Source organism: Nicotiana tomentosiformis, chromosome 7 (assembly GCF_000390325.3).
Source record: "Nicotiana tomentosiformis chromosome 7, ASM39032v3, whole genome shotgun sequence".
NCBI classification, from domain to species: Eukaryota; Viridiplantae; Streptophyta; class Magnoliopsida; order Solanales; family Solanaceae; genus Nicotiana; species Nicotiana tomentosiformis.
In genome coordinates, this window is record NC_090818.1 from 78,259,139 (window position 1) to 78,286,279 (window position 27,141).

The 27,141-nt window shown below is 40.5% G+C and overlaps 4 protein-coding genes across 4 annotated transcripts; 3 read left to right on the forward strand and 1 right to left on the reverse strand.

Annotated features, from left to right (window-relative positions):
- Window positions 1-11,912: 11,912 nt before the first annotated feature.
- On the reverse strand, window positions 11,913-13,417 carry LOC138895859 (uncharacterized). Its single transcript, XM_070180599.1, has 3 exons — window positions 13,222-13,417; window positions 12,874-13,020; window positions 11,913-12,634 (listed from the first exon to the last, which is right to left on the reverse strand). The coding sequence occupies exons 1-3, from the start codon at window positions 13,415-13,417 to the stop codon at window positions 11,913-11,915; spliced, it is 1,065 nt and encodes a 354-aa protein (XP_070036700.1).
- A 9,135-nt stretch (window positions 13,418-22,552) lies between these two features.
- LOC138895860 (uncharacterized) lies at window positions 22,553-23,320 on the forward strand. The gene has a single exon (XM_070180600.1). The coding sequence runs from the start codon at window positions 22,553-22,555 to the stop codon at window positions 23,318-23,320; it is 768 nt and encodes a 255-aa protein (XP_070036701.1).
- Window positions 23,321-23,489: 169 nt separating this feature from the next.
- Window positions 23,490-26,043, forward strand: LOC138895861 (uncharacterized). The gene is made up of 5 exons (XM_070180601.1): window positions 23,490-23,988; window positions 24,501-24,582; window positions 24,731-25,300; window positions 25,742-25,814; window positions 25,927-26,043. Exons 1-5 carry the CDS (start codon window positions 23,490-23,492, stop codon window positions 26,041-26,043), a joined length of 1,341 nt encoding a protein of 446 aa, XP_070036702.1.
- Window positions 26,044-26,062: 19 nt separating this feature from the next.
- On the forward strand, window positions 26,063-26,530 carry LOC138895862 (uncharacterized). Its single transcript, XM_070180602.1, has one exon. The coding sequence runs from the start codon at window positions 26,063-26,065 to the stop codon at window positions 26,528-26,530; it is 468 nt and encodes a 155-aa protein (XP_070036703.1).
- Window positions 26,531-27,141: the final 611 nt, after the last annotated feature.

The window sequence follows — 27,141 nt, forward strand, 5'->3', positions numbered from 1 at the left end:
TGTGTGCCTCTATTTGAAATGATGGAAACTAGGACACCATGAAGGCGAACAATCTCTCGGATGTAAATCTCAGCCAACCGCTCTGAAGAATAAGTAGTACCAACTGGAATGATGTGCGCGGACTTGGTCAGCCGATCCACAATCACCCAAATAGCATCAAACTTCCACGAAATCCATGGGAGACCAACTACAAAATCCATGGTGATATGCTCCCACTTCCACTTTGGAATCTCTAACCTCTGAAGCAAGCCACCCGGTCTCTGATGCTCATACTTAACCTGCTGATAGCTGAGACATCGAGCCACAAACCCAACTATATCCTTCTTGATCCTCCTCCACCAATAGTGTTGTCTCAAATCCTGGTACATCTTCGCGGCACCCGGATGAATGGAATACCGTGAGCTGTGGGCCTCCTTAAGAATCAACTCCCAAATCCCATCCACATTGGGCACACATATCCGTCCCTGCATCCTCAACACGCCATCATCACCAATAGTCACATCTCTAGTATCACCTTGCCGAACCCTGTCCTTGAGGACGAGCAGATGGGGGTCATCATACTGACGCTCTCTGATACAATCATAAAGAGAAGACCTAGAGACCATACAAGCCAATACCCGACTCGGCTCCGAAATATCCAATCTGACAAGATGGCTAGCTAAGGCCTGAACATCTAATGCCAAGGGTCTCTCTGCTGCTGGAAGATATGTTAAAATCCCCAAACTCTCCACCAGCGACTCAAGGCATTGGCCACCATATTGGCCTTCCCGAGATGGTACAAAATAGTGATATCATAGTCCTTGAGAAGCTCCAACAACCTCCGGTGACGCAAGTTAAGGTCCTTCTGCTTGAACAGATGCTGCAAACTCCGGTGATCAGTGTAGATCTCACAACGAACCCCGTATAGATAGTTCCACCAAATCTTCAAGGCGTGAACAATAGTTTCTAACTCAAGATCATGGACATGATAGTTCTTCTCATGGGTCTTTAACTGGCGCAAAGCATAAGCAATCACTCTACCCTCCTACATCAGAACACATCTAATACCTATCCGCGAGGCATCATAATACACTGTGTAAGAAATAGAAGCTGATGGCAGAACTAGAACTGGAGTCGTGGTCAAGGCAGTCTTGAGCTTATGAAAGCTCTCCTCACACTCATCCGACCACCTGAATGGAGCACCCTTTTGGGTCAATTTGGTCAAGGGCGATGCAATAGATGAAAACCCCTCCACAAAATGACGGTAATAGCCCGCCAAACCAAGAAAGCTCCTAATCTCCGTGGCTGAGGACGGTCTGGGCCAACTCTGCACCACCTCTATCTTATTCGGATCCACCTGAATACCCTTGCTGGACACCATATGCCCCAAGAATGCCACTGAACCGAGCCAAAACTCAAACTTGGAGAACTTTGCATAAAGCTTCTCCTCCCTCAATCTCTGTAACACAATCCTCAGATGCTGGGCATGTTCCTCCTGGCCACGAGAGTACACCAGGATATCATCAATTAATACAATAACGAATGAGTCTAAATAAGGTTGAAACACATTGTTCATCAAATGCATGAACGTTGCTGGGGCGTTATAGTCAGCCCAAAAGACATCATAAGGAACTCATAATGGCCATATTGGGTCCTGAAAGTTGTCTTAAGAATATTCGAATCCCAAATCTTTAGCTGGTGATACCCTGACCTCAAATCAATCTTGGAGAACACCCTCGCCCTTTGAAGCTGTCAAATAGATCATCAATACGTGGCAAAGGATACTTGTTCTTGATTGTGACCTTGTTCAACTGCCTGTAGTCAATACACATCCTCAAAGAACCATCTTTCTTCTTTACAAATAGAACCGGTGCACCCCAAGGTGACACACTAGGCCGAATAAACCCCTTATCAAGGAGTTCCTGAAGTTGTTCCTTCAACTCCGTCGGTGCCATATGATACGGTGGAATAGAAATGGGCTGAGTGCCCGACACCAAATCAATACCGAAGTCAATATCCCTGTCAGGCGGCATGCCCGTCAGGTCTACAGGAAACATATTCGGAAAATCATGCACTACCGGAACAGAATCAATGGTAGGAGTCTCTGCACTAATATCCCTCACGAAATCCATATAGGGTAGACAAACCTTCTTAACCATCCGCCGAGCCTTCAAATATGAAATCACTCTACTGGGAACATAGTCTATAGAACCGCTCCACTCAACCCTCGGCAACCTCGGCAACGCCAACGTCACAGTCTTAGCGTGACAATCTAGAACAGCATGACATAGAGATAACCAATCCATACCCTATATCACATCAAAATCGACCATACTGAGCAGCAAAAGATCCACTCTGGTCTCCAGACCCCTAATAGTCACCACACATGACCGATATACGCGGTCCACAATAATAGTATTACCCACAAGAGTAGATACATAAACAGATAAAACTAAAGACTCATGGGGCATATCCAGAAAATGAGCAAAATATGAGGAAACATATGAATAAGTGGAACCAGGGTCAAATAATACAAATGAATCTCTGTGGAAAACTGAGACAATACATGTAATCACAGCATCTGAAGCAATGGCATCTGGTCTAGCAGGGAAGGCATAGAAACGAGCTTGGCCACCCCCTGATTTGCCTCCCCCTCTCGGGCGACCCCTAGGTGACTGGGCTCCACCCCGGCTGGCTGAGCGGGGTTGTGGAGGGGCTGGTGCTGATGACATAGACTAGCCCTCTACGAAGCAGGACCTCCCACTATACGGGGACACTCTCTCCTCATATGACCAAACTCCCCACACTCATCACAACTCCCTGGTGCTGGTACAGGGGACTGAAGGGATCCCGAGCACCGAGATAACTGGCAAAAGGACCTGGCATAGACGAACCCTGACCCGATGGAGCACGGGATGAACTCTGTACTGGGAGGGCACCGAGAGATGAACGACCCTGCTGATAACTATGAGAACCATGGCCAGATGATGCACCACAGTGAAATGGATGAGCCGTCTAAGCATGTCTGAAAGGACGACCTCTACCGTGCTGGAACTGACGCCCAGAAGGAGCACCGCTAAATCCTCCCTGTCCACGAGGCCTCTTAGCTTCCCTCTAAACCCTCTCCTGACTGCGAACCATCTCAATATGACGAGCAATGTCAACAACCTCATCAAAAGTAGCACCAGACACTCTCTCTCTGGTTATAAGCAATCGCAGCTGATAAGTGAGGCCATCTATAAACCTCCTGATCCTCTCCCTGTTTGTGGGAACCAACCAGATAGCATGACGGGCCAACTCCGAGAATCGCATCTCATACTGCGTCACAGACATATCACCCTGACGAAGCTGCTCAAACTATCTGTGCAGCTCCTCTCTTTGGGACTGAGGCACGAACTTCTCTAGAAAGATAACGGAGAACTGCTGCCAAGTAAGGGGCATTGCGCCGACCAGCCTACGCCTCTCGTAAGCCTCATACAAACTGAATACAGCCCTAGAGAACTGAAAGGTAGTGAATGAGACCCCACTGGTCTCCAGAATACCTGCTGTATGGAGTATCCTCTGACACCTGTCCAAGAAACCCTGTGCATCATCTCCCTCTGCACCACTGAAAGATGGAGGCTGGAGTCTCCCAAACCTCTCCAATCTACACTGCTCATCCTCAGGCATAGCGGGAACCACATAGTCCTGAGCAGCTGCAGTCGGCTGGGCTGGTGGTGCCCCTGATATCTCGAATCCCTGTACCACCTGCTCTGGTGTGTGGGCAGCGGGAGTTTGAGCACCTCCCCCAGCTGCTGCGGGAGAAACAGAGACCGCCTGAACAAGACTGGTACACGCATCAAAATCAGAGCTAAGGACTCTTGAAGGCCTGGAATCACAATAGGCACAGGTGGTGCCTGAGCTGGTGCATAAACAACTGAAATCTGGTCCTGATCTGGGGCAACTGGTGGGTCTATAGGTACTGCCCCAGCTGCTGTGCGGGCTGCACCTCTGCCCCTACCGCGGCCTCTCGCGGCCCTGGCTGGTGGTACTGGTGATTATCCATCCTGCCCGGTAGTATGAGTCCTTACCATCTGTGAGAGAATGAAACAACAGATGTTTAGTTACGAGAATCAACAGATTCGCACGACAAAAATTCAAGAATATGGAGTTTCCTAAGGGTTCTGCAGCCTCTCGAAGATAAGTACAGACATCTCCGTACCGATCAACAAAACTCTACTAAACATGCTCATGACTCGTGAGACCTATGTAACCTAGGCTCTGATACCAACTTGTCACGACCCAAATACCTAACCAGTCGTGATGGCGCCTATCGTGGAACTAGGCAAGCTGACATTCTCAACATGCTTTCAATATATAACAGAAGTGAGCTAAAGTAATTAAACTAACTGAAGGTTTACATAATAACGGGGTAAGAAACCAAAACCAACTGCGGAATGATAGCCCGACATCGGGGTGTCACTAAGTCATGAGCATCTAACAACAAATCTAGAAAACAAAGTCTACTACAGTCTGTGCTAAATTCCAATACAAGAGAGAAAAGATAATAATAAAGGAGAAACAAGGACTGCGGACGCCGGCAGCTACCTCGTAAGTCTTCGATAATTAGCCCGCGCACGAACTCAATGACCGCCAGAACTGTACACACCTGGATCTGCACATGAAGTGCAGGGTGTAGCATTAGTACAACCAACTCAGCAAGTAACATAATTAAATAAGGAACTGAGAAGCAGTGACAAACTATAAAAATACAGATCATTTCAAAAGTTTTCAGTAAAGAGTGAACATGCTTTCAAATCCGGTAGTATAAGTCAAATCAGTTCGAGCTCAAGTAATACAGATATGAATCTTCCAAAAATTTCACAGCAACAACAGATAACAACTAAGTGCAACAATAAATAAAAGCAAGTACAGCCTCTCAAGGTAGTAGTCTCTCAACTCATCTCAGCAGCTCATACCCTCGACTCTCAGCCCTCAATACACACTCGCAATAGGTACCTGGACTCACTGGGGGTGTACAGATCGATCCAATATTATTGCACCGTGCAACCCGATCCAATATTTTTGCGGCGTGCAACCCGATCCAATAATATATATATATATAGCCCAAAGGCGTGTTGCGGCGTGCAACCCGATCCATATACCTCACAGTTCGCAGCTCGGCACTCAGGCCATATCTTAGTCACTAACCTCTCCAGCCCCTCGGGCTCACAGAATATCCTAATAATTAGCCCAAACATAGAATACAACAAGTATCAACAAGAAATGAGAGGGAACAAATATATAACACACAAGTAAGACTGTGACCGAGTACAAGACAACAATTAGCAGTCAATTCAACAAGTATACAACCGCTGCAGGTCCCAACAGTGATATCATATGGCCTAACCATGGTTTCTAACATGAAAGGTAGTCAATTGCTCAAAGACAAGGAAAAACAAGTAATAACAATGGCTATTCGACTTTACAGTCTCACAAGACGGACCAAGTCACAATCCCTCACGGTGCACGCCTGTCACCTAGCATGTGTGTCACCTCCAAATATTCACATCATACCAATTCTCAGGGTTTCATAACCTCAAAATCATATTTAAGACTGTTACTTACCTCAACCGCGCAGAAATCCTACTCCGAAATGCCTTTGCCTCTGGAATCGGCCTCCAAATGCCCCGAATCAGGCTACAAACAGTACGAGATAATCAATATTGGCCAAAATCCGAAATCGGCTCAACACCCCCCCCCTCCGGGCCCACGTCTCGAAAACCCAATGAAAGTCACAAGACCCAAAATCCCATTCACTCACGAGTCTAACCATACCAAATTTATCAAAATCCGACCTTAATTGCCCCTCCAAAACCCCAAAATTCACTCTCCAATTCCCAAGCCCTAATCTCTCAAATCTCACCTCAAACACTCACCAACTAGGTGTAACATCAGTGGGGAAACACAATTATTGAAGATAAATAGGCACAAGGAACTTACCTCAGTGATTAATCTGAAATCTCTCTCAAAATCCCAAAAATCCGAGCTCAAAAATGATGAAAATAGTGAAAAGTCTTGAAGCGTTCTATTTATAGGTTCTGCCCAGACCTCTCGCACCTGCGACTCCATTTCCGCATTTGCGTGCAAAGCCCCGCTTCTGCAAAAAAATCCCTAAACATTGCCTCTGCTCCTGCGATCAAGTGACCGCATCTGTGCTCTTCGCGGGTGCGGGAACTATATCGCACCTGCAGTCCAAACTTGCACTTGCGCCCCTAAATCTGCTTCTGCGACCATTGCAGGTGCGGGAATTCCATCGCACCTGCGTCCTTTGCCCATATCCTCCTTAGCCGCAACAACAGCTCCTCCTTCACTTTTGCGGGCTCGCACCTGCGGTTTCCACTCCGCAGGTGCAGTTACACCAGCAGCAGCAGCTTCAGCTGCAATTCCTCAACTCACATCAAGCCGTTAACCACCCGAAATCACCCCGAGGCCTCCGGGACTTCAACCAATCATACCAACACGTCATATAACCCCATGTGAATTTAGTCAAACTTTCGAATCACTTAAGACAACATCAAAACACCAATTGCACCCAAATTCAAGCGTAAAGAACTTCTAAACTTTCAAATTCCACAAACGACGGCGAAACCTACTAAACCACGTCCGATTGACCTCAAATTTTACACACAAATCAAAAATGACACCACGAACCTATTCCAACTTTTGGAAATCCAATCTGACCATGATATCAAAATTTACACTATGGCCAAAATCGCCAAAATTCCAACTTTTGCCAATTCAAGCCAAATTCTACAACGGATCTCCAAATCACATTCCGGACACGCTCCTAAGTCCAAAATCACTTAACGGAGCTAACAGAACCATAAAAATTCAAATCCAAGGTCGTTTTCCCACAAGTTGACATCCGGTCGACTTTTCCAACTTAAGCTTCCAATTAAGAGACAAATTGTCTCAATTCACTCCAAAACTACTCTGGACCCGAACCAACCAACCCGGTAAGACATAATACAGTTATAAAGCACAAAAGAAGCAGAAACGGGGAAAATAGGTCTATAACTCTCGAAATGGTCGGCCGGGTCGTTACAGACCTTTTGCTCTCATGACAAAAATAAGACAATATTTAACAGAATATGAAGTCCCGATAAGGGAGAATACTATAACTTATGAGACAAGGAAAATGTACATAGATTCAGGAATATGAACTTCTCTTTATGTCTCGTTATCAAATACATTTAGCTGCGGGATCATGCCAAAATGAAGAAAATGTTTAGCCTTAACATACCTTTGTCGTTTACTTAACGACTCAACGTATATCTTCCCAGAGACTTCAATCTACATTAAGACAATAAAACTTGTAGTTAATGCCATATAAGGACTTACAAACATGCTTCTAAACTAGAAGGTCACTTATTGAAAATCGGACAGCATTTTCCCTATAAAACTTCACTTCCATCCAACTCAAACCGGCACCAAAACAATAGGAACAACATCAACAATAACGTATCCAAGATATTCCAACAAAAGCAGATCAAAACCTAGCTTAAAACCCAGCTCAAAACCCTTGCAAAACAGTACACATGCACAAGCACCTTAATCTTCACTTTCAATCTCAAGTTTCATATGTTTCTTTCCGCAACTCTCTTGATAAACATATAGACATACATAACCAAAAAAAACATATCATAATCAAGTTATTTTCCTCAATTTTCAGCTATAACAACGTGTGTGTGTGTGTGTGTGTGTGTGTGTGTGTGTGTGTGTGTGTAGCCTTAACACAATCCAACAAAAGATAACAACACCTCTTCCCCTTTCAAGTGCTATCTTGTAATCTTTCACTCCAACACCACAAACAACATGTAATTAACTTAAACAATCAACATGATGTTAAACATACCTTAGGAAGTAGATACCATTCGAACCCTAAGATCAACATAGCTCACCATCATCCTTATTCACATCACAACACCATAGAGGGGTTATTGTTTACCTTTGGCTAACTTTGATGTTGGGTTGTGATGTATTTGTTTTTTTTGGAATTTATTTGGATCCTTGGGGGAACTGTTTGGGAGGTTTTGGAGAGTGTGGGGATGGAAGAAGGTCTAAAAATGAGCAAAGCTCATCCCAAAAATGTGATAAAAATAGGTAAAGGCCGGCCACCGACCAAGTGGGTCCCATAGGGACTGCCTGTGCAATCTCGTGAAATACAAATATCTTCTTATTTCGATGTCATATGGATGCAAGGTTTAATCCGTTGGAAACTAGACTCATAGATATTCAATTTGATGGGTGGATAACCCCGTAAATTCAAGTATATTGGGAGAAAAGCTCAGTGACATTAGACCCAAAATTCAGTAAGATTATGAACGTATCTTGCGACAACCTTTGTCGACTTTTGATTTACAACTTATTTGACTTCAAAATGTAACATACGAATATTATATGATTAAGGTAACTTAAAATAAAACCACCTTAGCGTATTAAGCTCTCCTAGTTTCACCCCAAAGGTACGGGTTATAACATTCCCAACTTGCCGACTTTCGACGGAGCTTATTTTCTCCAATGCGTTTAGCTTCTAAAACTTCCAACCATCTTTGTAATTGTTGTTAATGATATTAAATATTTGTAACCTCTAAGGTAACATGAGTAACTTACTTTATATAATTTCAAAGATGATCTCATTTCCGAGCTTACATCAGTTGACTTTACGACGTACTTTTATGTACGAAAACATGGGGTGTAATAACATTTCCCCTTGGGAACATTCGTCCTCGAATGTTGAATGATGCGCTTATCAGTCTCCAACCCTCACGTTACTTCATTAACACCTATTTTAACACATCACTATCTTTGTAAAGGTCCTTAAACTCTTCGGCTTATATTGATTCACTTAAGACGCATTCCAACATGAAAGCATAGGGTGTAACATCCTTTCCCCCCTAGGACCATTTGTCCTTGAATGTTAACTCTTCGAGACTTGCCAAGATTTAGCTAGAGACTCCTATGTACACTGGACTTAAACCAACCTGCATGCAACCAGAAACACTTGGCCTCACACGGCCGTCAATCATAAGTATTGCAAGTCAAAAATAAGAGGTCAACTCACGACCTACTGGTTTGAACTAGGATGTGCTGTAATATCCCATGTCGAGATATATCTTTAGTTTGAAATAGGTGGGGGTATTCAGATTTCATCTCCTCTGCAGCCTCCCACATCATTTCTTTGACGGTTTTATTTTTTCGTAATACCTTCCCGAAGGCTACCTTTTTGGTCCTCAACCTAAAGATCTGTCGTTCTTAGATAGCCACTTGAACTTTCTCGTAGGGTAGATCCTCTGTAATCTGAACATCATCTACTGGGACAATCCAAGAAGGGTCTCCAATGCACGTCTGTAGCATGCATAATGAACTGACTCTAACTCTAGAGGCAATTCAAGCTCATAAGCTACTTTGCCTATCCGTTGAATGACTTTGTAAGGCCCCATATATCTCGGACTATGCTTGCCCTTCTTACCGGATCTCATGACGCCTTTCGTTGGCGACATATTTAGGAATACCTAGTCGTCTATGACTTTTTATACGTTCATACTTTAGCAATTCTTATTCTACGACCTTGACTATCGTATAATTTTTATTCTGATGCTCTTAGAACCAAATACAATCCTTACCTTGGCTCTCATAGTCCACGCTTTACTTTTCTTAAGCTTAATTATCAGCCTGATACATGTAACCCTTCTGTCGCACCTTGTGTGTGTGTGTGTGTGTGTATATATATATATATATATATATATTTCTCCTCCGCTTGAGGAGTGAGTGATTTAGGATAGGCTTTAACTTCTCAACCTCATATTCTAGTCTTCTAACTTATCCCGATCTCATAGAAATCTATACTTGACTTGTCATCTTAGCTCACTCACATTCTTGATCTTTTAAATTTTCATACCCCTGTAAAAGCTCGCACATTTCTATTTTTAGCATAGCTTGTCCTAATGGACACTTTTGAACTGAACACCCCTGTGTTCTTTACTCGAATGATAAAAATGATGCTCTGTCACCATAGTAATGTCTCGTATTCCTACAATAGTGGGGTCACATATTTATCCTATCATCTCTACTCCATATTTTGTTATCTCTAAGGATGGTACTCTTCTAACTAACTTTATCGTAGAGCTCTAATAGAATATGGCCACTGTACTATCTCTCTTGTACTTATGCTATTAAGAGTGATTCTGCAATGTTCTGAGTCACGATTTCTATAACCATCTAGGTCTAATATTCGGATTCCTGATTTATTTAGCTGATGAAACTCTCGAGCTTTCTCTTCTCTCTCAGCCTATAAGTAGGCTTAAGCTGTCTTCCGATCTACGGCTCAGGGTATTAGTTATTACATTAACCTTTCGTAGACTGTATGGAACATCTATGTTATAATCTTCTAACAATTTAAGCCTTTGTCTGTGACATGGACTTAATTCTTTCTTCTTAATAATATACGGAAGTCTCCTATAGCTGTAAGAATGTCAATATATATGTTGCATGGAAAATACTCCGAAATCTTACGTGCGTTCATAATGTAACTAACTCTGGGTCATAGATTGAATAATTCCTTCGTGCCTTCTATCAGTCTTTAAACATAAGCAATTACTTTTCCTAGTCGTTCTGCAACTTGTTGCATGAATACTTGGCTTATCTTAGTGCTCACGCATATTGGAATTTCGTTCAACTCATATGATCTCAAATATTACTTTTGATTTTACTTCATGTTCATTAGTCACGATAGGTGCCACTTACTTATGGAGTGCATACAATTTTCTAATGAGACTATTGTTACAATATCATTTCTTCTATAACATCGAATTTAGGTTGTTATGCTTAGGTCGAAGCTCCTTATCCTCATTTAGTCTTTCGTTGTAGTACTTAGGGAAGACCCTTTGACTCTTGTAATGCTACGGGCTTATTGAATCATATACGCGATGGAATTTTTGATGTTCTTACTCGCCTATAATTGTCCTTAGTTACTTGCCTTCGTGCCCTTGTGCTCGTATGGTTACTTTTGAACTCTAATTTTCACTGTCTCCCCAGTAGCACAATCTTTTATATCCGTAACACTTATACGGTACCTTCAGCTACCCCAACTCCTATCATAATATTTCTCAAAGATTACAATCTCGTATCTACGAGACTGAATTCTCTATGTTGGAGTTCACTATGTTCATTGATAACAACAAGGTCGGAAATCCAAACTAGAGTAAGAATTTGAGAAGTAAATGCGGAAGCAATAACAATAAGGAATTGAGAAACTGGAATTAAAGTGCATAAAATAAAGGATATCGGAAAATTCAAGGAAAGAATTCCAAGACCTTCCAAGAACGCAAGTTCTATAGCCTTGACAAGATCCAAGCAACAACGTTTTGGATCAAACGCCTTTACTTAAAAATAAATAAAAATAATAGATTCGGATCTTGACCGCTTTATGAGTAACTTGAGACAACAATTAATAACTCGTATTAATCAACTTCTAAGAATACCACAAAGTAGTCAATGATATCACAATAAAGAAGTTATCTCACTATTTTGAACTATGAACTAGTAAAGGTTGAAAGATAAATCTCAAAGCATAAGTAACAAAAGTTCAAAAGAACTCTCAAAGTATTATATTCTTAATTAATAATCAAGCCCTCAATGAATGAGAAGAACTCCTTATTTATAGGAGTAAAAGTCCTTAAAATTAGGTAGGGTGGATGCTAAGTCATAAAAAATCATTAAAATTAGGTAGGGTGGTTGCTAAGGAATAAGAAAAGTCATTAAAATTAGGTAGGGTGGGCGGCCAAATCCCTTTGGAGCAGATTTGAACCTTAAAACCACTAGTTTGGGGCATTGATTTGGACTCCAATTGGGCTCCTTTTCAAACATCCCCTTTTGGACCTCTTTTAAGCTCATTTTGAGCTCTTCTGGGTGCCGTTTTGCTGGATTTCAAGGGCCGTGTTTGGGACCCAATCTTCCTCCTCTTGGACTTTAATTTTGGCAACCAAATAATTATAAAACTTATAAAATTCATCTCCTTCGAGTTTTATCTCGTCCTCTACAATTAAAACTTTTTTTATTTGCCATTGAAGTCTAGCAACCTTAGTCTGCAACTCTTTAACTTGAGATCTTGTAAATGGCCTTCTTGGAGCTTTCGAAATTCTATCCTTGTCCTTGATGCTATCATTCCCCTCTTTTTGAAAAGAATTTGTCCCCGAATTTGATCCTACATCAAACAAAGACAAGTCAGCAACATTGAATGTAGCACTTACTTGAAACTCAGCAGGAAGGTCTAGCTTGTAAGCATTTTCTTCAATCCTTTCAAGGACTTGAAATGGGCCATCTCCTCTAGGATACAACTTTGACTTCCTTTTGGAAGGAAATCTCTCCTTTCTAATGTGAACCCAAATTAAATCTCCAGGTTTAAAAATAACTTTTTTTTGACCCTTATTCTTTCTTAAGGAAGTTTGCTCATTTTTATTCTCAATTGCAAGCCTTGTTTGCTCATGAATCTTTTTCATCATCTCAGCCTTTGTCCTACCATCAAGATTAGCAATATCATTAGTAGGTAATGGTAATAAATCAAGGGGAGTAAAGGGATTAAAACCATAAACAATCTCAAAATGAGACATACCTGTAGAAGAATGGATTGTTCTATTGTAAGCAAATTCAATCATAGGTAAGCGATCTTCCCAAGAAGTTCATTTACCTTTCAAAACAGCCCTCAACATATTTCCCAAGAAGATATGTCCATGAGTTTGTGGGTGATAAGAAGTAGAAAATAACAATTTAGTGCTTAACTTCCCCAAAATACATGCCAAAAGTGGCTAAAAAACATAGCATCCCTATCACTAACAATAGTTCTAGGTATACCATGCAATTTAGCAACTTCTTTTACAAAATGATCTGCAACCTGTGAAGCATCATTAGTCTTTAAACAAGTAATAAAACGAGTCATTTTGGAGAACCTATATACCACAACAAATATACTATCCTTACCATACCTTGTTCTAGGCAAACCTAACATAAAATCCATAGAAATATCAATCCAAGGTGAAGTAGGAACAGGTAATGGCGTGTAAAGACCATGTGGTAACAATTTAGATTTAGCTTGTTTACATTCCAAACACTATGCACACATTTTTTCAATATCTTTTCTCATTCCAGGCCAAAAGAAATTTTCAGCAAGTATGTCTAGTGTCTTTGGGACTCCAAAGTTACCCATAAGCCCTCCACAATGTGCTTCCCTTAGAAATACTTCACGTAAAGAGCAATTAGGGATACACAACTTATTTTCCTTAAAGAGAAACCCATCTTGGAGATTAAACCTCTCAAAAGGACCCGACTTACGATCTGCAAAAATCTTGCCAAAATCAACATTATTAGCATAAAGTCCCTTGATTTGATCAAAACCCATTAATTTAGAAGTCAGAGTAGAAACTAAGACATATCTTCTTGATTTATTGATGAAATCAAACGCCTTTACTTAAAAACAAATCAAAATAATAGATTTGGATCTTGACCACTTTACGAGTAACTTGAGACAACAATTAATAACTCGTATTAATCGACTTTTAAGAATACCACAAAGTAGTCAATGATATCGCAATAAAGAAGTTATCTTACTACCTTGAACTTTGAACTAGTAAATGTTGAAAGATAAATCTCAAAGCATAAGTAACAAAGGTTCAAAAGAACTCTCAAAGTATAATATTCTTAATCAATAATCAAGTCCTCAATGAATGAGAAGAACTCCTTATTTATAGGAGTAAAAGTCCTTAAAATTAGGTAGGGTGACTGCTAAGGCAAAAAAAGTCACTAAAATTAGGTAGGGTTTTTGCTAAGGAATAAGAAAAGTCATTAAAATCAGGTAGGGTGGGCGACCAAATCCTTTGGAGCAGATTTGAACCTTAAAACTACTAGTTTGGGCCATTGGTTTGGACTCCAATTGGGCTCCTTTTCAAACATCCCCTTTTGGACCTCTTTTAAGATCATTTTGAGCTCTTTTGGGTGCCCTTTTGCTGGATTTCAAGGACCGAGTTTGGGACCCAATCTTCCTCCTCTTGGACTTTAATTTGGGCCAACAAATAATTGTAAAACTTGTTCAATTCATCTCCTTTGAGCTTGAGCTCGTCCTCTACAATTAAAAGCTTCTTTATTTGCCATTGAAGTCCAACAACCTTAGTCTGCAACTCTTTAACTTGAGATCTTATAAATGGCCTTCTTGGAGCTTCCAAAGCTCTATCCATGTCCTTCATGCTATCATTCCCCTCTTCTTGAAAAGAATTTGTCCCCGAATTTGATCCTACATCAAACAAAGACAACTCAACAACATTGATTGTAGCACTTACTTGAAACTCACCAGGAAGGTCTAGCTTGTAAGCATTTTCCCCAATCCTTTCAAGGACTTGAAATGTGCCATCTCCTCTAGGATGCAACTTTGACTTCCTTTTGGAAAGAAATCTCTCCTTTCTAAAGTGAACCCAAACTAAATCTCCAGGTTTAAAAATAACTTTTTTTCGACCCTTATTCTTTCTCAAGGAAGTTTGCTCATTTTTCTTCTCAATTGCAAGCCTTGTTTGCTCATGAATTTTTTTCATCATCTCAGCCTTTGTCCTGCCATCAATATTAGCAATATCATTAGTAGGTAATGGTAATAAATCAAGGGGAGTAAAGGGATTAAAACCATAAACAATCTCAAAATGAGACATACCTGTAGAAGAATGGATTGTTCTATTGTAAGCAAATTCAATCATAGGTAAGCGATCTTCCCAAGAAGTTCATTTACCTTTCAAAACAGCCCTCAACATATTTCCCAAGGTTCTATTAACTACTTCATTTTGTCCATCAGTTTGTGGGTGACAAGAAGTAGAAAACAACAATTTAGTGCTTAACTTCCCCCCAATATACACGCCAAAAGTGGCTAAAAAACATAGCATCCCTATCACTAACAATAGTTCTAGGTATACCATGCAATTTAACAACTTCTTTTACAAAATAATCTGCAACATGTGAAGCATCACTAGTCTTTAAACAAGGAATAAAATGAGTCATTTTGGAGAACCTATATACCACAACACATATACTATCCTTACCATACTCTGTTCTAGGCAAACCTAACATAAAATCCATTGAAATATGAATCCAAGGTGAAATAGGAACAGGTAATGGCGTGTAAAGACTATGTGGTAACACTTTAGATTTAGCTTGTTTACATTCCAAATACTATGCACACATTCTTTCAACATCTTTTCTCATTCCAGGCCAACAGAAATTTTCAGCAAGTATGTCTAGTGTCTTTGGGACTCCAAATTTACCCATAACCTCTCCACAATGTGCTTCCCTTAGAAATACTTCACGTAAAGAGCAATTAGGGATACACAACTTATTTTCCTTAAAGAGAAACCCATCTTGGAGATTAAACCTCTCAAAAGGACCCAACTTACGATCTGCAAAAATCTTGCCAAAATCAACATTATTAGCATAAAGTCCCTTGATTTGATCAAAACCCATTAATTTAGAAGTCAGAGTAGAAACTAAGACATATCTTCTTGATTTATTGACGAAATCAAACGCCTTTACTTAAAAACAAATCAAAATAATAGATTTGGATCTTGACCGCTTTACGAGTAACTTGAGACAACAATTAATAACTCGTATTAATCGACTTTTAAGAATACCACAAAGTAGTTAATGATATCGCAATAAAGAAGTTATCTTACTACCTTGAACTATAAACTAGTAAATGTTGAAAGATAAATCTCAAAGCATAAGTAAGAAAGGTTCAAAAGAACTCTCAAAATATAATATTCTTAATCAATAATCAAGTCCCCAATGAATGAGAAGAACTCCTTATTTATAGGAGTAAAAGTCCTTAAAATTAGGTAGGGTGACTGCTAAGGCAAAATAAAAGTCACTAAAATTAGGTAAGGTGGTTGCTAAGGAATAAGAAAAGTCATAAATCAGGTAGGGTGGGCGACAAATCCTTTGTAGCAGATTTGAACCTTAAAACTACTAGTTTGGGCCATTGGTTTGGACTCCAATTGGGCTCCTTTTCAAACATCCCCTTTTGGACCTCTTTTAAGCTCATTTTGAGCTCTTTTGGGTGCCCTTTTGCTGGATTTCAAGGACCGAGTTTGGGACCCAATCTTCCTCCTCTTGGACTTCAATTTGGGCCAACAAAAAATTGTAAAACTTGTTCAATTCATCTCCTTTGAGCTTGAGCTCGTCCTCTATAATTAAAAGCTTCTTTATTTGCCATTGAAGTCCAACAACCTTAGTCTGCAACTCTTTAACTTGAGATCTTATAAATGGCCTTCTTGGAGCTTCCAAAACTCTATCCTTGTCCTTGATGCTATCATTCCACTCTTCTTGAAAAGAATTTGAGGGCTGTCCAAAATTTCATAGACGAGCTAGTCGCTCATTTGTGTTAAGTTCTTGCTTCTGTAAGATTAACAATGGTCCCTTATTATTTGTTATAGATTGAAGTGCTAACGGTCTGAACCGACGTCGTGTGGTTAGGTAAACTACCAAGGTATGTTAAGGTTATCCCTTCTTTCCTTTTGGCATGATCCATACGATACAAGCGAAACGAGCAAACACGCAACATTCATAAATGCCTCTATTCATAAAAGCACTAGGAGTGCCTGTGTTATTGATTCCCCGTGTGTCTTATTATTATATCTTCTGTTCACGGGTCTCAAAAAATACGTAAGTTGATAAAGTTTATCCGAAGGCATATTGATCTTATGACATTCTGAGAGATCTTATTTACTTCATTATGCATTGCATTCATTTATACATGTACATTGAATCATGACTAGATGGAGTTATATACACGTATATTATATGTATATGGGGTATGGGGAAAGGTTATGGTGTTATATACGCACCACTACCTGATCAGTTGGTATAAGTTGATGATTTTGCCCAGTGAGGCTAATATGATATGATGGGACTTAGAGGCTTGAGGATGATATGTACGCATATACCTATGCATGATATGACATTTATACGCATATACATGACACTATAAAGGTTTCATGATTCGATGAGCTATTCAGGCTTACAGGTTGAGTCTTATACTCCATGTTTCTTTCATGTCTTTTATATACTAATTTTCATGCCTTACATACTCGGTACTTTATTTGTACTGACGTCCCTTTTGCTTGGGGACGGCGTTTCACGCCTGCAGGACCCAATAGACAAGTTGACAGTCCTCCTAGTAAGCTATCATCTCAGTGGAAAGTGTTGGTGCACTCCACTTGCTCTGGAGTTGCATATTGGTCAGTATGCTTTGGACATGTATAGATTGGTATGGCGGGGCCCTGTCCCGGCTTTTATGACGTTTATGTACTCTTAGAGGATGGTAGACATATGTCATGTATATGGATATTTGTATGGCCTTGTCGGCCTATGTCTTGAGTGTACAAATGATCATTTTGGTCTTATAGGTCCGTATGTCACATATATAAGTTTGTATACCATGTTGGGTCATCTTATGTCGAGTATTCCCTTATGTTTAATTCTGGTTATCTCATGATGTCCTTTTCGGTTCATTTACCCATGATAATATGATAAGAAGGATACGTTATGTTTGTGCTCGGTTGAGTTAGGCACCGGGTGCCCGTCGTGGCCTTCGGTTTGGGTCGTGACATTATCTCTCCTATTGTTGAGTTATTCTTAATTGAAATAATTGTTACATGTTATTTCTCCTATCGTTGAGTTATTCATAATTGATATCCTTGTTACATGTTATCTCTCCTATTGTTGAGTTATTCTTATTTGATATCGTTGTTGCACATTATCTCTCTCATTGTTGAGTTATTCTTATTTAAAGCCATTATTACTTGCTATGTCTTTCATTGTTAGCTCATTCTTCTTCTTTATTGTGTTTTTGTAATTATTGTGTTGATTTACTTGCCGTATTTTGTGTTATTGTTGTTGTTATATTCAGTGTTGTTGAGCCGAGGGCTATGTGTGGTTTTGGTATTGAAATTAAATTCTAAGAAAATGTTGTGGCATATGGGCACATGTGGTGCAAGTTGTTATATTATGTTGTTATGTTTTCGGCACATGTGGTATTGTTGAGAGGATTGTCAGGGTGTTCGCACGTTAGTTGTCTGTGCTATTATTTTTATTGATATTTATACACGCGGCATGATAAGGCGGGCTATATATGTGGGTTTTCACATGTGGCGAGACAAGATGGGAATACTATCATGCGCGTGTGGCGAAACAAAGAAGGCATTTATTTTATTGTTGCGATCACGGAAAGACAAGGGGGGCTATGTCGGGGATGATTTGTGATGGACTGGGGGAATTTCTATTGATGATATTTGTGTAGTGGTGTGCCTACCTTGTGTGAGTCATGCATATTACGGTTTTGTTGTGTTGTTTCCTATGTGCCATTCGTTGTCTCTGATCTTACTTATTGACTCGAGCTGTGATACTACACTTGCACAAGCATACACCGTAATCTATCACTTATGTTAGTCGAAGAATATGAAACTTGATGTTTATTGATCATTTACATGTAATCTTGTATACCTGCCTTATGTGCGTGAGTTGTACTATTGGCACGTGAGTTGTCCGTGCAGATATGAGATATTGCTACTATTGGCACGTGAGTTGCCCGTGTGGTTATGAGGTATTGTTACTGCTAGCACGTGAGTTGTTAGTGTGGATATGAGATATTGTCACTCTCTTAGCACGTGAGTTGTCCGTGACGATATGAGGTATTAATGGTATTTGCACGTGAGTTGTCCGTGCAGCACGCGAGTTGTCTGTGCGGATGTAATTTGTAATGTAGGCACAAGATTCCAAGTGATTAGGGTTTGTGATTTGTGACCCGTGATTGTGATTATGAGGTGTGGTACCTCGGGGAAATTCTTCTATAAACTTGTGTGAAAGCGGTTGTTTTATTGGGTTGTTACTTGTTTTCCCTTACTTGGTTTCATCAGACTTTAACTGTATTCTGCTTACTGTACGACATTTTTACCTGTTAGCTCCTTGTTGTTAATTCTTGTTTCTAGTTCTTATTGCAAGTATTGTAACAATATTTTTACCATGTTTAGCTTTATATTTTTCCATGTTATTTTTATATTCATACTTGTACAGGTTATTATGTTTAGTTGGTTTCTTGAATGTTCCTCGTCGCTACTCCACCGAGGTTAGTCTTGATAATTACTGGGTACCGCTGTGATGTACTCATGCTACGCTTGTTGCACATTTTTTTGAAGATCCAGCACCTTGGCGCGTGTGGATCATTAGATAGCTGATTGAGTATTGATGTGGAGACTTCAAGGTATACCTGTCGTCACGTTTGCGGGCCTTGGAGTCACCTTCTGAAGTTTACTTTGTACTTGTCGTGCCACGTTTTCTCGCGAAAGCCGATTTCGACGTATGACAACTCTTGTAAATGTGTATTAACAGAGAAGAGTCGCCACATAAGGATTTTAAGGTGTGTTAGGGCACCCATTTGCAAATACCTCTGTTTTAACTAGTCAACGTCACCAAAGATCGGGTAAGGGCTCAAATTACCTAGAAGAGAAGGGGATAGACACTCTTCGAGGTCCACAATTGTGGTTCCCGACCAAAGTTTATGCTATGTGGGATTATTGAATTATAATTATCGCATGTGATCATATAAATTGAAGGAAGATAGGGAGTCTAAATATCCAACAACAATGTGAAACAAACATAAATGGGATTACACATATGAAAGAAGTAGATTATACATTAATAAGTGATTGGTACAATCCCTTGAGGATTACAAGGTACAATGATGGTAGGCTAGAAACTCGTGTTTTAGCCGTAGTATTGCACTCTAATTACTGCATTTTACATGTGTTTGAGCTTAAATGATAGTGAATTACACTTAGTACGTGTTTTATGCCTGGCAGGAAGTGCTTCCGAGATAAAAAGTTAATTTGGAGCTGAATCGATCAATTTGGAGCTTTGAAGTCTGAGGAAAAGCCCAATAAGTCTGAATGTCAAAAGTGGATGAAACAATTTTACTCTGCGAAATTAACACTGCCACGCCGCATGGGGCGCCGCAGAGCGCAATGCGGCAGTGTAAAATGTGCCTGATAGGAAAAATACATATCCGCTTATAATCCCCACAAGCGCGGTGCGGGGCGCGATGCAAGGCGCAGCGCGGGTGTACAAAAATTGCAGAGTAGTTTCCTACTTTGGCTTGGAAAGGGTATCTTAATCCGGGTTTGTTTCTACACGGTATAAATACACCAAAAACACAATTTTGAGGGGAGGACAGAACTTTGAGAGGAAAACAAAAGTACGGAACACTCGGGAGCACGAATTTGATCAATTCTTCCATTCGTATTCTAGCATTCATTGATTTTATGTTTAAAAACATTATTTTTGATGATTGTATGAACATGAATAGCTAAGAACCCTAATATTCTGGGGTCATGGGTGCTACATGAATGTGATGTTCGAAGTTTAATTTGACGAGTTTGAGTTTATCATATTAGGTTGTTTATTTAATTCCGTTTTTAATTATTTTACTGAGTAGCTAACAGTGAAATACTATCTATGAATCTAGAGTTGAACTCGAAAGTGGGAATTCTAGATTGCATATAGAATTAGATAGAGCAAGTTCTTGAACCTGGGCATCGGGGAACGGATTCGCACTTAGGATAGACATATACCTAATTGCCTTGCTTGGTTAAAATACAGGAAGGGTAAATGCATTCTTGTTAATCTTAATTCCATAGACATATAGGCATTAAGTTAGCTTGAATGGGTGAGTATGAACTCGACAGATTCTTATGAATAATATTAACCTTGTCAATCAACAATCCAGATAAATCAATTAGTCATTTTAAGCCAAGAACGCAACATGATTGTTAGGTAGCCTATGACCCTAGAATATCCTTTCCTACTAATTGTTATCCGAAATTGCTTAAGTGTTGTGGTTGATTTCTAGTTATTTCATTGCTTGGTAGTTTTTAGGTAGTAAATTAGTCAATTACATATTTTGTGAGAAATCTCTAGAATCGACAAGTTGTTTGAGTTTGAATCAGTCAAAAGTTAATCATAAATCTTCATGGGAATGATACTCTACTAACTACTCTATTACTTGACAACCACGTATACTTGCGTGAGTGTGTTTGGTCACAACAAGTTTTTGGCTCCATTGCCGGGGACTTAGAAATTAGCTACTTGACTGAGTTAAGCTTTTATTAGTTATTTGTTCAAGTTTTTATTTTTAGTTTGCCTTGTTTGTGTTAACGCATGCTCTTCTCTTAAATGCGGAGGAGTAGAAGCGCAAACAATCTCCTTACTCTTGATCCTGAAATTGAACGAACACTTTACAGAGTGAGCAGGGAAGTCGAAGCGAGAACTAGAATAGAAAGAGAATTGGACATCGTAGTTCAACCACAACCAATAGAGATGGCAGTTAATGAAGAGCGTCCGATGATAGAAGCTGCAAGGCCCAATCCTGCTAATATGACTAAGGCTATTGTGAAGCCTGATATCACGGGTCACTTTGAACTCAAACAGTACATGGTACAACTGATTCAGTCCACGGGGCAATATGTGGGTTTTTCTCATGAAGACCCACAGAGGCATATTCAGAATTTCCTGGAAATTACGGACACTTACAATTATCTGAACGTTTTCAAGAACTATGTCAGGCTGACACTGTTTCCCTTTTCACTGCTAGGGGAAGCTAAGGAATGGTTGTAAAAGGAGCCCGTCAACTCAATCCACACTTAGGATGATCTAGCAAGGGAATTATTAATCAAGTTTTTCCCCACTAACAAGACAAAGTCGCTGAGGAGCCAAATTCTTGGGTTCCAACAACGGGATGGCGAGACTCTTCATCAAGCTTGGGAAAGATACAAGAAGCTACTCAGAGACTGCCTGCATCACTGTCATACTGACGAAGTGTTGGGTCGCATTTTCGTTGAGGGGTTAGACGAGACATCAAAGATGAATCTTGACTCAGCTTGTGGGGGTAGTTGCATGGCGAGGTCGTATAGTGAAATCCAGCTCCTGCTAAACAACTTCACTGCTAATGATCATAATTGGCAAGGGGATGGGGAATCACAAAGAGCAGTTAAACAGAAAGAAGTCGGTGTAATTGAGCTTGATGACTTCTCAGCCATGAGACCAGATATAGCAAAATTGGCAAATCAGATGAATAGAATGACAATGAACCAAACACAACAGATGCAACATGTACAACAGATGTCTACTTGCTGCGAATTATATGGTAACAGTCACACGAGTGACATGTGCCCCACGAATCCTGAATCTATCTATTATGTGGGGAAACAGAGCAGAGGTCCGATGAACCAGAATGCATAATATGGGAACACTTACAATCCAAATTAGAAGAATCACCCTAACTTCTATTGGGGTGGAAATCAGCCGACTCAAAATCATTATAGGCACCAAGGAAATATTAATCAACCTCAGAAGCCACCCCAACAAGTAGAAGAGAGTACGAATGACTTTGTTGAAGAAATTGTTGCTTGAAAATCAATAACTAAGGAACGACTTTAGAAATCTTGAGAGGCAAATGGGGCAGTTAGCGTTGAATCAAAATACTAGGCATGCAGGCGCTGTTCCCAGTGATACAGAGAAGAACCCTCAAGTTAATGCGGTTACACTCAGAAACGGGAGGGAATTAGACGAAGTGCCAAAGAAGAGAAAGGACAAACCTATACCTGAAAGGGAATTGATTCTTAAAGCAACACATGAATCAAAGAAAGATGATGCAAGTTCAGAGCCAGTGAATGTTGTAAGGCCACCACCACCTTTTCCCCAAAGATTGCAAAAGAAGAATGATGATCGCATGTTCAACAAATTTCTTTCTATGTTGAGCCAGGTTCAATTGGATAATCCATTGGTAGATGTACTTCGCGAAATTCCAAAGTATGCCAAGTACATAAACGACATAGTGTCTCATAAGAGGAGATTGACTGAATTCGAGGCAGTCGCACTTATTGAGGAGTGCACTTCAAGGGTCCAAAACAAGCTTCCTCAAAAGCTTAAGGATCCTGGCAACTTCACCATCCCTGTGCAAATTGGTAATATCCATGTGGGTCGTGCTCTATGTGATTTCGGGGCGAGCATAAATCTGATGCCCTTGTCCTTGTTCAAGCAATTGGTTCAGGGAGCTCCAAGACCAACCATTGTGATGTTGCAACTAGCGGATAGATCCATAGACTACCTTGAAGGAGTGATTGAAGATGTGTTGCTGCAAATTGGGAAATTTATCTTCCCAGCGGACTTCATTATCTTAGATTATGAGGCTGATGAACAAGTTCCAATCATACTGGGATGACCTTTATTGGCTACAGGTGATGTGATTATTAAAGTGAGAGGGAAAAATAATTATGATGGTGGACAACAAGGAAGTAGTCTTTAATGTCTACAAGGCGATTCAACTTCCTTGCCATTATAAGGAGCTCTCTATGATATCTGTTATGGAGATGGATGAGTAGTTTATTGACATGAGTATATATCTAGACGATTCTCTAGAGAAAGCACTCATGTGTTTCGATAGCTTGGAGATTGATGATGATGTTGAGGAGATGATGCATATACTAGATGCATCATGCGCTTACATGCAGGGATTAAACCCATTTGTGCCCCTAAATAGGACAAGTGGGCCTCCTCCAAAGCCATCGATTGAAAAAGCTCCAAAGCTAGAACTTAAACCCTTGCCCCCTCACCTACAATATGCTTATTTGGGTGGTTCTGACACTTTACCTGTTATTTTTTCTTCTGACTTGTCTAAATTGCAGGAAGAAAAGCTATTAAGAGTGTTGCGTGAGCACAAGCGAGCCATTGGGTGGACGATGTCTGACATTAGAGGCATTAGTCCAGCTTTTTGCATGCATAAAATCCTCATGGAGGACGGGCACAAGCCAAGTGTTGAACAACAACGCCGTCTAAATCCAACCATGAAAGAGGTGGCAAGAAAAGAAGTGATTAAGTGGCTTGATGCAGGTATTGTATTTTCAATCTCTGATAGCAAATGGGTAAGCCATGTCCAATGTGTGCCTAAAAAAGGGGATGACTTTAGTGGTTAGTGAAAATAATGACCTTATTCCCACAAGAACTATCACTGGTGGAGAATTTGCATTGATTATAGAAAATTGAATAATTCCACCCGAAAGGACCACTTTCCCCTCCCCCTTATTGATCAAATGCTAGATAGATTAGCTGGACAGGAATACTATTGTTTCCTAGATGGCTATTCGGGGTATAATCAGATTGCTATAGGCCCAGAGGACCAAGAGAAGACCACATTTATGTGTCCCTATGGCACATAAGCATTCAAGAGAATGCCATTTGGTCTCGGTAATGCACCTGCGACTTTTCAAAGGTATATGATGGCTATTTTTACTGACACGGTTGAAAGATTTGTAGAAATGTTCATGGATGATTTTTTTGCGTTTGGGTGTTCTTTTGATAATTGTTTAATGAACCTTGATAAAGTGTTTGCTAGGTGTGAACAGACGAACTTGGTGCTAAGCTGGAAAAAGTGCCATTTCATGGTACGAGAAGGTATAGTCTTGGGGCACAAGGTGTCCAAAAATGGTTTGCAGGTGGACAAAGCAAAGGTGGAGGCGATTGAAAAATTACCCCCACCGACATTCGTCAAAGGCATTCACAGTTTCTTGGGCCATGTAGGTTTTTATCATCGCTTCATTAAAGATTTTTCAAAAATTTCTTCTCCTTTTTGCAGGCATCTTGAGAAATATATCCTCCTCAAGTTTGATGATGCCTGTCTGAAAGCATTTGAGGAGTTGAAGGGAAGAGTAGTGACTGCACCAATTATCATTGCCCCGTATTGGGCGCAGCCATTTGAGTTGATGTGCGATGATAGTGACATAGAAATCAGAGATGTTTTGGGGCAAAGGAAGGATAAACGTTTTCACTCCATTTATTACGCGAGCAAAACTCTGAATCAAGGCCATATGAACTACACTATTACAGAAAAAGAGTTGCTTGTAGTGGTGTCGGCATTTGACAAGTTCAGATCCTATCTAGTGGGAACCAAAGTCATCATCTACATAGATCATTCGGCTATAAAGTACTTGTTTGAAAAGAGAGACACCAAGCCAAGGCTAATTCGATGGGTCCTTCTCTTGCAAGAATTTGACTTAGAGATCCGTGATCAAAAAGGGACAGAAAATGAGGTGGCTGATCACTTGTCCAGACTAGAAAATCAGAGCCATGTAGCTGAAGGGGGGTCGATCAAAGAAATATTTCCTGATGAGCAGTTATTAGCAATCACCTCGAGTGAAGCCTCGTGGTATGCAGACTATGTGAATTTTATTGCAAGTGGGGTGACGCCACCAAGAAGTGACACCCGATAATAGAAGAAGGTTTCTACATGATGGGAGGCTCTACATGTGGGATGAGCCATTCCTATATAAGCAGTGCGCAGATCAGTTGGTACGAATGTGTTCCCCTGCAGAAGAGATGAATGCAATATTGCATGACTGTCATGCTTCTCTATACGGGGGTCACCATGGTGGCGACAAAACTGCCCAAAAAGTGCTGCAATCGGGTTTCTATTGGCCAAAATTGTTTAAGGATGCACACACCTTTGTTAAAAAGTGTGATAAGTGCCAAAGAACTGGAACAATCACGAAAAAGCATGAGATTCCTTTGCAAAATATTCTGGCAGTAGAGCTCTTTGATGTTTGGGGGATTGATTCATGGGACCGTTCCCATACTCTAATGGTCACAGGTACATCTTGGTGGCGGTCAACTATATGTCAAAGTGGGTGGAGGCCATTGCTCTTCCTACTAATGATGCAAAGGTAGTGGTAAACTTTGTAAAGAAGTACATCTTCACACGCTTTGGGACTCCAAGGGTATTGATAAGTGACGGGGGAACTCACTTCTGTAACAAATTGTTGAATAATGTTCTAGCAAAGTATGGAGTTAAGCACAAGGTTGCCACCGCCTATCACCCCAAATGAGTGGTTAAGTGGAAGTGTCAAACAGAGAGGTGAAGCAGATTCTGTAGAAAACAGTAAGTGTAAATAGGAAAGACTAGGCCGGAAAGATGGACGACGCATTATGGGCAAATCGAACTGCATACAACACCCCCATAGGTACTTCTCCGTACAAGTTGGTTTATGGGAAGGCATTCCACTTGCCCGTTGAGCTTGAACACAAAGCCTATTGGTCGATTAAAAAGCTAAATATGGATATGGACTTAGCCGGTGAGAAAAGATTGCTACAACTCAACGAGCTTGATGAGATTCGAATGCACGCGTATGAAAATGCCAAATTGTATAAAGAAAAGACCAAGAGGTGGCATGATAAGCACATCCAACATCACGAGTTTGAGCCAGGTCAAGAAGTTCTCTTGTTTAATTCGAGGTTGAAGCTTTTCCCCGGAAAGATTCAGTCTAGATGGGAAGGTCCTTTCGTGGTGGTAAGTGTGAGGCCTCATGGAGTGGTGGATTTGCATGATACGAGGTCAAGTGGTACCTTTTTGGTAAATGGGCAGAGAGTAAAACATTATTAGGGTGTGACATTGCACGTCACAAGACCTCGGTGGACTTGGCCGATGCTTGAAAACCTGTTGAGTCGTGCCACGACGTTAACTCCAGCGCTTGTTGAGAGACAACCTAATTTTTAATGCTTCTAACCCTTTTTTTTTCTTTTTTTTCGTATTTTTTAGAATAGTTTAGATAATTGTAGTTTAGGATTATTAGAAATTAAGAGTTGTGGGACTTGTTTGGGCAGGTACAAGCATGAATTGGACATAAAATAAGTACATAATAGAGTCGGGGTGCAATTTGTGAGCTAAATATCCAAAACGAGGTGAACTCTATGAAAACATGGCCTAGCACGCCGCATGGGGCGCCATGCCATGCACTGCGCCAGGCCAAATGGCTCTCTACAAAAAAATGAGCCTCTGATAAACTTCACTACTGCGCCGCGTGGGGCGCCGCACCCATCGACCCGGCAGTATTAATTTAGTTTATATATATATATATATATATATATATATATAATTGTTTTGTTTTTTTACGTACCCCAACACACAGACCCGTTAGTTCCCCCTCTCCTCTCATTCTCTCTCACAAATCTCTCCTCTCTAACTCTCCCCAATTCCCCCATTGTTCTTCTTCT